General features: G+C 37.3%; 1 protein-coding gene across 1 annotated transcript in view; it reads right to left on the bottom strand.

Moving 5' to 3' along the window:
• Window positions 1–9670, bottom strand: part of DICER1 (dicer 1, ribonuclease III) — a 40540-nt gene extending 30870 nt beyond the window's left edge. Inside the window, 8 exon segments of the mRNA XM_065871075.1 lie at window positions 2132–2604; window positions 3905–4073; window positions 5932–6092; window positions 6552–6686; window positions 7605–7735; window positions 8718–8880; window positions 9523–9642; window positions 9644–9670. Of these exon segments, the coding sequence (XP_065727147.1) occupies window positions 2132–2604; window positions 3905–4073; window positions 5932–6092; window positions 6552–6686; window positions 7605–7735; window positions 8718–8880; window positions 9523–9642; window positions 9644–9670 (1379 nt within the window).
• Window positions 9671–12482: the final 2812 nt, after the last annotated feature.

Raw genomic sequence — 12482 nt, 5'->3', positions numbered from 1 at the left:
TTCCCTCATGGACTGTTCTGAAATTTTAAAAAAATATATAAAGGTAAATTATAAATAAATGATAAAGCCCTAAACACAAAAGGCAAAAGAAAAACTATAAACAGAAGACTGTACACATACTACATTATATATAGAAGTAGCTGTGATTTATTTTTTTAATTAGGAGAATAGAAAACTGCCTGTGTATTACAATAGCTTGTACTCCCATTAAACTGTTCACTGAAGAAGGGTTTTTCCTCCCATTAAACTGATGGAAGGAAAGAACCTGGATTGCAGGAAGTTTTTCTAAGCTTATTAAAAAGCTCACCGGGACAAGACCTCTATTGTATATTTAATTAGCTGCCCATAAAGCCAAGCCTCAAACCGCTCCTGATTCATCATCCAACATTGAATTCCGGCCACATTTTATGAAAGTTGATCACAACTAATCTGATCCTCAAAGTCAACAGGAAGTAACATTGACTACTGAATATTGACCTTTTCAGGCTAATATTCCTGCAGTGAAAGTGAGTACATCTCTACACTTAAAAACGCATGCAGAAAAGCGGGGAAAGGAAGAAAATGAACCCCGACTTCTCTCCAAGCCCCAGAAAATGTATTTAATTCTTAAACCATCCTGTATAGGGGCAGGGAGTACGTCTATAACTCGGCTTACAACCGTGCCAACGCTAAACTTTTCTGACCCCCAAAATGCCTTTCCCCCATTCTAAGAAACAACCCGAACAGACACGCACTCCCTGGACTGTCTCCTGGCAGCCTTCCCACTGGAAAGCACCGGTTTTTAGTGTTCTGTCATACCCAAGGGCATTACGGTTACACAAAGAACTGAAAACTAGGAGGCAGGATATCAGGATTCTAGAGTTGTCTCTGCCGCTGACTGGATTTAACTCAGAGCGAATCACTTTTCCTCCTGAGGCCCTTCTCTTTTTCATAAAAGTAAGTGGGTTGGATTAGACAGTCAGTGAAGTCCCTTTCCAACCTTAGACTTCTGATTCCAATGTAATTCACTACCTGAAGTTACTTTACCTCATATTCATCACAAGGATCAGGCCCAATGACTATGAAAATTACCAGACCGAAAACCGCCAGATGACTTCCCCAGAGTCCAATTTCTCGTTATTCAAGTAAGTTCTCGAGGCCCCCAAACAGTCAGAGCAGTTTGGAAAAAAAAAAAAAAAATCCCAAATTACCTCAGGAAACAAAGCTTAATTTCTCCTCAGAGATCAATACTTGCAGAAAAGGCTCTTAGGGATCAACTCTGGCCAATTAATGGATCTTGTAGAAAAGTAGATTGAAGTGCAAAATAAGGACCCTTTCTGGCCCTTGTAAATAGTAGAGCATCCATCCACAAGTCAAAAGAACCATACAGTAAGTGACCATATGACACAAATCTGAAGTGTAGCTCCTCAGCTAGCTGGGTCTATATTCAGGAAAGATACACTTCTATTGAAGAAGGGGGTAGGGTGGGAATTCACAACCTAATTGGCATTCGCTGTCACCTTTGCCAATATCCTCTGAATTCCTCCCTAACATTTTTATTTTCCTCTGATTCAGAAAATTTTAATATGTAGTCTATGAACCAATCCAAATTTCAAATCCAGTTGTTGAAAACTTTTCCCTGCAAACGTGCCAACTTGAATCGACATCTGGTAAGGAGAAAAGCTAACAGAAACATTAGCCGCAGTAATACCCTGATAAAATTTATCTTTAACATTTACCTGAAGGAGAAAGCTTGGTGTGAAATGCTCAACACATGCCCAACACATCATAGTCACAGGTTAGTAAATATCTAACTGAAGCTAACAATTAATATAAAACAAGGAATGCTTTACCGTAATGTAACAATTTTTCTACACTTGCACTCTATTTTCATGGATTAGAAAAGATTAGCACCCTTTAGGGGAAAAAACCTCAGTCATATCAAATCTAGCCTTCGGGGAAAGCTACTGTATATATAAACATCCTGTCAATCCCAGTATAGCGTAACACATGAGCTATGAGGATGGTGCCAAGTACAGGACACTTACATAAAAGCCTTCTGGTAGCTCTTAAAGCTATTACAACATATCACTTCACAAAACAAAAAGCTGCCTGTTCTACTATGGAAAAAACGTCAATCTTAGAGATTTACCTGTTTAAGACAACTGCTGTATATCTTCTTTCCACAAAAATAATTCCACACAAAATATTGGTAAATGGAGAAGGAAAGTTTGTCTCTGGCTTTTCTTTTTCTTCAATTTCTTCATCCTCCTCATCATCCTCAGAATCACTCCAAGACACGTAATTATCCTGATTCCTATTATTATACCACTCAACGCTTTCAAACTGCTGTCGCTCATACGGTTTATATTTGCGTAAGATTTCAAGCAGTTTTATTACTTTCGGAGTTACAAATTTCAGGTCAAGTGAGGCAGGTGAGAAGTGCTCTTCACATAGTGCATGGATTTTCCTTAGGAAAGTGTCTGTAAACAATAGAAATTTCCTGTGCAGCTCCTCTTGTTCGTGTTTGATATATTTCTGTAGTTCTCTTACCATCATTCCAGCTACTTTATCTGCACACCAGGGTCCCAGAACTACCAATACCGCACGACAGTCTGAGAGTATCTACAAAACAATGTAAAGGCCCAAATGCTAAACAATAATCATGTAGTTATTTTCACATGGAGTTTAACTGGGATTTAAGTTGTCTTTAGTCTGCCCCTTCAAAATAAATTTACCCCTCTAATATAAACACTGAGGTTAATTCCCCAAGGTTAGGGGGAAAGGCCAATGGTCTTTTCAAGCTCTACTTTTTCATAGACACGCCCAGAACCATCCTTTTGTTTTCCCCAGCAAAAATAATCAAACAAGAGAAATTAAAAGATGCAACTGTATACAGTTAATAAAGCAATTTTAGAACTGTGATTAGTTCGAAGTACAACTGAGTCATTTACGTCTAGGTAAATATGCAAAGAACTATGTAGCAGAATGTACATATATATGTACATGCAAATGCAACAGAGTATGTAATTTTATTTTAGGTATCAAAGAAAAGCAAAACAATTTTCCTTTAACTTTATCTATGCCCAGAGTGCCACATCTTACAAGCCGAGCTCAGAGCAGAATGTAAATCCATATTAAAGCTAAAAACTGAGGGACTGCCAGTTCTGCAGGCAAGTAAAAGACACACGGGGTTGACCATGGACTTAATGAGAAGACAAGCGTTGAGCAGAGCCTGGGCACTGCCGCTCCGGAAGAAACCCAGCAGGAGAGAACTAAGACTCAGGTTCAGTACGGCGCTACCGTTCACAGCTGGCTGCAAAGTCCTGGGACAATGGTTCTCAAGTTTTAATGGCATCGGGATAACCAAAGGGCCTGTCAAATCTCAGACTGCTGGACCCCACCCACAGAGCTTCAAATTCAGCAGGTCAAGGGTGGGGCCTGTCATCTGCATGTCTAAAAAGTTCCAGAGGGAAGCTGCTCATCTAGGGCCCACACTTTGAAGGCCACTGTCCTAAGGAATTGCTTCTCAAAGCTGCACTGTTCAGGGATGACGAGCTCATATCCAGTCACATACAAAGAAAGAGCCGAAGAATTCATTCAGCCCGGGGGTTTGATCAGGAACTAATTCATCTGACCAAGAAAAAAAAAAAAAAAAAAAAACTGGACTCACTTCTTATACTTAAATAACCATGACATCTCCTTAAACCAGGGAGGTCTATATTTAATAATATAACTGTCTGTCGGGTAATAGTAAACTCAACCCGATGCAATACATTCAATGAAAAATGTCCAGAGATAAGAAGGCAAGGCCTTAAACTAAAATGTATATAAAACAGCCTCATTAGAAGAATATTCATTTCAACATTAAAAATAAATAGAAGCCTTTTATTATACTCCCCATACTTACTTTGTATATGCTTACCTGTTTAGAAATTAAAGTAGAATCTCTTTCTTTTGAATGTACAGATATGTTACAGTCATTGATAAAATTAAGTGCTTCTTCTAATTCCATCAGCAGTCTTTCATAAAGCCCACTTCTGTCAGTAAATGGTCCACAGTCTACCACAATCTCACATGGCTGAGAAGTATATCTTTAATATCAGAAACAAAAGTCGTCAATACACAATACACAAATTCACTACAGCATTACGATCCGTTATCTATCTAAACCAAAACAGAAACTTCCTATTTTCATTTGGAATAACAAGCAGGCTCACAGCAAGCATTCCTGAAGTGGTGCTCCTTCTATCCGTACTGTGTTTGCCTGTTAGGTCTCAATGTGAATTTTGTTACGGCATTATTATCCCAGGTTTTTCATTTGGTTTTTTAGGTTTAGCCTTTCATCTTTTGCCCCCTTAGGCATCATCCAGAATGAGAAACAATGTTAGTCAAAATACTCAAGAAACTCAATAATGATGATTTCTCAGAAGCAGAAACAGGGAAGGGGGAGGGGAGAAGATCATAGAGAGGAAGTGTTACCATTAAATGTATCCATTTCCACACTATTTGAAAACGTTTAGCATTTGCAAATGTCAATTTTATTTTTAATGTGTTTTTAACATATCTTCATAAGGAAACTGCCCCCAAATTTCAGTCAATTACATTATCATTCATGTAATTGGATCTTTCATGACTTTCATAATACGACAACCAGAACAACACGCAAAATCCTAAAAGCACATATAATAATTAATTAAGGAAAAGAAACACAATAAAGACATATTTAAATACCACAGTTTTCATTATTCCCAGAGAGAATGTTTAAGAGTCACATTTTGAGAATTAGGTGATGCCAGACTCAACAGACTACTCACCAGTTTTACCCAAACACTCTAATACCACTGCTTCTCCTAAAGACTTCAAGTAGGACAGGCCTACCAATCTAATTCAGGTCAGATAAAAGCAAAAGTACAGCCTTTCACTTCTACATCACAGACTATCTTAGCTCAGGAAAATCAGAAAACAGCATGTCCTTAAGGCCATGAGATTTGTATTTCACCTTACATTTGGATTCGTAAGTTTTATGAATCTACAAGTTACCTTTTCACCTCACTCCACAAAGAGAACTCTTTCCAAAATCCTACTAAATGACAGGTACACCACAAGGTGTTTTCCATGTCATCAAAGAATCCCTTGAAACCACTAATGCCATTTTACAGGCTCAGGAACAATAAATGACTCACTCGAAGTCACATGGCTTACAATTAGTGGAGCCAGTACTCAAAACCCATGTGTGACTTAACTTCATAACCTGAGAAATAAGTCACCTCTATTATAACTGTTCTAAGAATCACCGCTTGGTAACCTTTAACCTTGTTAAAGGCTATATCTAATATGGGTATTTTAATATGAATTGGATTAGTTACATTTACTTAAAAACCTCATTTATATAGGCTCACTTCCACCAACTTAGATCAAAAAGGCTGTTTGTGTCTGCACGTTTTAATGAAACTCAAAATAGCAACCCCTTCGAAGAGACAAACCTCAAAGTCACAAACATCTTCTCAGAAATTCACACCCACTTTCAAAACTAGAGGGTGTTTCCTATTATTTTAAAGCACGTTGTAAAATATTGAATTCTGTAAATAAATAAATGCTCTTGCAAAGCATCATGTGGGACACGTGGGTCAAAACAACAAAGTGTCCACACTTGCAGAAAAGGACGCTGATTTCCAGAGTTCCCCAGTCCTCGTCAACACCAGCAAATAGGATGGGCCCGCGCTTATGCAGCATTTCCTCTTAAGGCAGAAACACCTCCGTTACTCTCTGTGGAAATAACGTCAGATTCTTGCATTCGAAGATGACTGTCCTGATAAGGAATTCTTAGTCTTGCTCTTTCCTTTTAATAGCCATTTGTTCCCTTAGAGACTATCTGCAAGGCACTGAGACTGAAGGCCTAAAACTGTCATAGCAGGTCTCATTAAAGCCCAGTCAATACGAAGTGCATACCTGTCTAAGACCACCAAGTCAGTTGCAGTTTCAGCATTACTCTTAAGAATTTTCTCCAGTTTCTGAATCTTTTCTTCCAATTCCTCTGGATCACATTTCCCATTTAAAATGGAAGCAGTTAGTCCCAAAATACGAGGACATGATGGACAATTTTCACAGAGCTAACAAAACAAAAGATACTGACAGTAAGGGATTCATTTTGCAAGGCCCTAACCAAAGAGACAGCATCCTAATAAAACATGTCAAGAAGACCTAACAAATACTAAAATTATCACTTATAGAATTACTGTAGCTTGTTTAAAAGATCAGTTTATCAAAAAGGAACATTTAAATATGCTATGATGGATTATGAATTCACTTATGATAGATCATATAATTTATTGATTTATATTATGTTTAAATTTTTATTATAGATTTAGAACTTGTTATAAATTTATTACAGTTTAATATTATAGGTTATAGATTTAAATGAACATTAATTTAATATTCATTCATTCATTCCTACACTGGAACCAAGTTCCCCAAACTGGTAACTAATACTGCTTTTGATCTATAAAAACATTGCTTATACTCAGTAATTTGACCTGCATTATTAAGACTGATAAAATCTAAAAACTTACCTTCATAATTTCTCGGTAGGGGTGGTCTAGGATTGCAAGATGACACTCATCAAACACCAAAAGGTTAATGTCTGATAGTGATAAGTAACCATTTTTCAGAACATTCAAGGCGACATAGCAAGTCATAACGAGAACCTAAAATAAAACTGCTATCAGTATACAACACATGCCATTCACCTGCCTGGACACACTTCTATGAAATCAGATTATGGAACCACTGTATTTCAGGTGAAGATTAAGACACTCATCCGTAAAAATTAAAACCCAAATCCTCAACGTATGGAAGCTCGTACTTGAGAACCAAGGTGTAAAATTAGGAAAACGCGGAAAGAGACAAGAAAGAAAATTTTGATAATGGAGACCATGTTTTTATGATAAATCTACTAAATCTACTTCAGGTTTTTAGGTTCCTAGAGCCATAATTTTGACTGATAAGACCTATCAGTTTTATCACAGTTTTTCCCCATCAAACTGACAAGGTTTTCTGGAAGCAGACAGGGGCTTATCATTCTGTGGATTTTAAGTGCTTTACCAGTGAGGGCTTTACCCCAATATGTAAGACATACTAGCAAACTGGGGACTGCTCAGCTTAGTTAGGAAGCATCCCTTAACCACTTCAGATCCAACACACGAAAGGCCCTCAACACAAGCTGGCTACATGGAAACGTCTACGAGGAAGTCTTCCATCAAAGACGCTAAGACCTCAACCAAGAAATGTCTCCAGTTTCAAGACATTTAACTCAAGAATAAACTTTGTGAAAGCAAGTTATCTGCAAGATGGAAATAGGTCATAGGAATTTGTGTTTTTCAAGCAAGTAAATCATACTGTAAAAGCTGTTTCTTTTCTATCGCATAAGAGCAATACATGTCAGTAATTTACCTGGCTTTAGGATGAGATTATAGTAAGAAAACGCATGAGGGCTAGCTTCTAGGCTGACAAAGTACAGAAAAGTAGAGTTTTCAAACCTAATTCAGACAACCAAGGCTACAGATCATCTCATAAACCAAGGACTTGTACAGATTTATTAAGTGAAAATTCTCTACAAGTCTTACCTGGTGCTTAGTAAACTCTTGGTTCCATTTCTCTTTTGTCCAAGACGCACTTACTTCCAGGTCTGAGTATTCCCCAACCTTGAGATCTGAGTGAGTTCTGACAGCTGACACTTGTTGAGCAACCTGGTTTGCTGATTACAAATATAATATGCTGTGTAAATATGAGAACTCCTCCTTAAACGGCTCTCTGGACTACTAACAGTTAAACAGTTCAGGAAATCCTTATTATTATACATTACACCTAACCACCAATTTAGATAGCCAATTTAAAATCATATTTTCACAGTAATCTCCAAAACACACTTATTAGACTCACCACCCCACCCTCTGTCATTCACTTCAGAGAGCCTTATACCACCTTCCTTCTTTAAAGGTGACTTTCCCCAATCTAAGAATATAATTTCTAGGTTGGAATGGCAACTACTCCAGATCCACCCTTCCTGTTTTCTTCAATAAAATCTGACTGTATCACCAAGAAATAAGACAGACTAATATGTATTTAAAGCACATGAGAACATCACATGCTGAGACAATCTAAAAAAAAAAAAAAAGAAGAGGAGTGACATGGTTATATTAGTACCCGAGCAGTTTATGTTCACATTTTATACCCTTTAGTTTAATATCTAATCCCAAACACATAAAAACCAGTACTTTAAACTCTTACTGAATATCTAACTTTTAAGTTAAGCATCTAACTTTCTTTCTACAACTGGCATAGCAAGATCATAAATCAAAGTTACCTATTTCATAATCAAGCACCTTTTGATACACTATGTGAAGCTAAAACATCAACAACAAAAACAACTACTTAGATCAGATTATATTCCGAAAGTAATCCTTCAAAAAAAATGCAGAATTGGAATTAAACGCAATTACGTTTTAGGAAAAAAGCTGAAGTTTAACACCTATGAAGTAAGATGACTAACATTTAAGAGAAATACTATAAAGTTAAGAAATAAGACAGAATGATATTTCCGCTTCAACAAACACATTATTCATCAACCTCTCTATACTTTCAAGAGTTTAACTTAATACCCACAGGAAAAATCTCCTTAACCATAAAATCTCATCCAGTTTTCCTCCACACAATTTGATAAAATAATTTTTTATTACCAGAGTTGACCAAGAACACCGTCCTTTTGCCATTTCTGTTGAAGTCTCCCCTGATCTGATAGGACAGCTCTTTAGTGAGTAGTACTGCAATAAACGTCTTCCCTGAGCCAGTGTTTAAACAGACTATGGTATTATGATCCAGAGCTGCTTCAAGCAGTTCAACCTAGAAATACAGTGGGGGAAAAAAAGATTATACACTTCTTATCTAAGTACAGAATTTAGAAAATTGGATTTGTTTTAATTCAGAAAATTTCACTGTTTTCTAAAATCTTCCTCCAACAAATCTGCCCCTTCAAAAAGCATACATTCTACATCTTTATATAAGAATAATAATCAGAGACATTAAAATACCGGTTGCACATAGCTGTGCTGTGTAAATGTGTTGAAATGGCATTTACAATTTCTTTAAGAATTATTTTCACAGGGACAGAAAACTTCTCTAGAATAATATGAACTGAAATGACTATAACCATGGTTCTTCTGCCAGTCCAAGGTTGCTCAGACCAATCTCAATTCCTACCCAGATCATGAGGACAGACACACCCAAATAGATACTAAGGAACAGTGAAGTTTTCACAGGGGGAAAAAAAAAAAGAAAAAGAAATTTCACCAATAAAACTATCAAATCAATTACCCAGCAGATGTTAGAAAAGGACTATTAAGAAAAAAAGTATCTGGAATGAGAAAATTAATCAGAAGAGGAAAGCTTGAAAAGGTAAAGGAGTTTTATATAAGTTGTGTCAACTGTATGCTAATTTATTCCATTTTAGTGAAAATGCTCCAGTATTAGTGTTCTCATTAGTACCTGATATTTTCTTGGCGTATAAATGTTATCATGAATTGCTTCTTGTTGCCATGGCAGTCCAAAGAAAGGACCCATTGGTGAGGAAGCAGGGGTCATGAGCTGCAGGCCTGCCATGCTGAGGGGTTGCAAAGCAGGGCTTTTCATTCATCCAGTGTTTCTTTCATTGCATTTTTGTTCTAGCACAGCTTACTACAAAAGGGAAAAAGAATACCATTACACAACCATGCAGGGTTAAAAACAAAAGAAAGCACGGAAACAAGAGGAACATCAGAATATCATTCCTATGGGCCTTTTCAAACTCTTCATAATTGTTTTAGCTTTTTCATGATCTAAGAGGATCGTTTTAAAAGTCAAGCATTCTGTACTCGCCAACCCAGCAATTCTACACCTAGAAACCTGTCTAAAAGAATCAGGCGGCTGCACAAAGAGGTAAACACGTGAGTATTTATTGCTGCATTATTACTTAAGAACAAGAAATAACCTTAAAATGAATTAATCAAAAGTTAGCTAAGTAAATTATGGTCTAGTCTTAAAATAGAACACTATAAATCCATAAGATAAGACAGATCTGTATTTACTGACACAGAACTGTGCCCATAATATACCTTTAAGAGAAAATATGTACAGTATCGATGCCCTTTAAAATACGTGTATATATACAAAACGTGCAAATACATACGTAAATACATTTCAAACATTCTTTGTAAATTCTGTGATGCTGCTATTGATAAAATAATGAGAAAACTGTATGGAAGGCACTGCGCACTATGCCTGCACACGGGAAGCATTCAAATGCCTGCCAACATTTGGTCATTTTATCAAAGGACCATAAACACAGAAGGTCATTCTTCTCAACTGACAACCTATCACAACTGCACAGCTGCTCAACTATTTACATATGTATCTTTAAAATTATCATATCCTAGATAAATTAAAACAAGGCAACACCATTCTGTGAAATAAAAGTTATTTCATGGTATCTAAGCACTCTTCTATATTGCATATATTCTTCCCCAAAGATAAAAATGATTATGTAAAATGAGAAAATAATAATTCAGTCTTTTTAAAATTCCTAACCTGCAGATAGAGGGTTAGGGTTTCAAATCTCTACGTGAAAGTCCATCAGCAGCAGAATTCACCTGCCTCGTAGAAGGGAATTTTCTCCCTTGTACTGCTTTGCAGTGTTCATTGTTATTACTCTATGACACTGGAAAGAAAGAATCCCCACTCTTTGTTCCTTGACAACAAAAACTCTGAATCTCTTGACATGTTAAATTTATAACCACTGTACAACACAGTGACTTAAATTGTTGCAGCTAGTCCAACAAGAAGTCTCCAGAGTAGAGTCTCTCTTATGCATAGGCATAATACCAAATTCTGATTTCAGAGCTCAATTCAGTTGACAAGAATTCAACATCCAGCTAATACAAGTAGGATCTCAAGTAAATGGTAAAGGGGCAAATGGCTGCAGGGCCAAGGACCTCAGCAAGGCAGGCGTGTCCGTGGACCAGACAGCACAACCATTCTCATTATCCCTCTCAGAGGAAGATGGCAAGCACAGCATTCCAGAGTACATTATGAAAAACTATCAAGTCATTATTTTGCCTGGGTCAAGCAGAACTATGTCTTTCATGAGAAATAACGTGCTCACTCTCTACTGAATCAAAGTCCCAACAGCCTTTCTTTTTACCCCTTTTACACTCAGCATTCACTTCTCCCAATTCTACAGGCCCACAGGATAAACACCCTCAGGTTGACCATTCAAGCTTCTTGACACCGCTGCAGAGAACCTGAGGCGGAAGGCTATTTTACCTAACTTCCTAAGATCCAGCAGGTTACGCTGAAGGCCCAAGGGATTTGCAGGCACTTCCCACCTGCCTACCATTCTTGGGATATCTCTATGGTCCTCCTTATCCAGGGGTTCCACACCCGTAGGTCGAATCTATCCTTGGTCGGATGAATCCAAAGATACGGAGGGCCAGCTGTACTATGCAAGGGACGTGAGCATCCATGGATTTTGGCATCTGCAGGGGACCTGGACCGATTCCCATGGGCACTGAAGGACAACTGTACTTGTCCTTCATGACTCCAGGCTGCTTACTGGCAGGACGATTTATCATTGTTAAGCCTCACACCTCACTTTTCACCCAACCCAAACGTTAATCCAAGACCAAACAAAGACATGGTGGAAGGGATCAGGAAAGAAGCCTAAATCCTGGTGGGGGATGGAAATTTTCAAAGGAGAAAAGAGGGCAGCAGTGTAAATCCCCAAACACATTTCTTCCACCTCCAGAAACCATGTACAGTGGGAACCCTCCTTCCGATCACTGTCATCATTCCTTTTCATGTAGACAACATTAATAATGATGACGGTGCCAGAAAATAGTCTAAAAAGCAAATGAATGTTCTATTTTTAGAAGAGTCTAAAAACAGTCTATGTATAAATATTTAAATATTTAGTTAAAAATTTATTATAGACTATATAAAGTAGTTTAAAAATAAAGTCTACTTTTAGAATAGTCTAAAAAATAGAAGAATGTTCCTCTTTTGTTGTTGTTGTTCCATTTCCTTAAGGGGGAACTATATTCTTCAAAATTATCAGTACCAGTACAAAGAAAAACTATGAAAATGTTCCCGATTAAAGAAGACTCTAGAGACATGACAACTAAACGCAGTAACTGACCTCAGACTGGATCCTTTCCTGAGAGCAATGCCATAAAGACCATTACAGAGTCCACTGATAAGGCTGTAGATACAGCAGTGTTACATTCACTGAGTTGATAACCGCACCATGACTATGTAGGGGAGCATCCTTATTCTTGACAAATATATAGTGAAATATTTAGGAGTAAAAGGGTCATGTCGTATGCAACTTATTCTCAAATGGTTCAGAAGAAGAAACTACACGTAGATATACAGAGAGAGAATGGGTGCAACTGATAAAGCAAATGGGGCAAAAT

Source organism: Phocoena phocoena, chromosome 2, assembly GCF_963924675.1.
Source record: "Phocoena phocoena chromosome 2, mPhoPho1.1, whole genome shotgun sequence".
In the NCBI taxonomy this organism is placed as follows: Eukaryota; Metazoa; Chordata; class Mammalia; order Artiodactyla; family Phocoenidae; genus Phocoena; species Phocoena phocoena.
The sequence above is the reverse complement of the archived record's forward strand: the minus strand, read 5'-3'. Positions and strand labels throughout refer to the sequence as shown.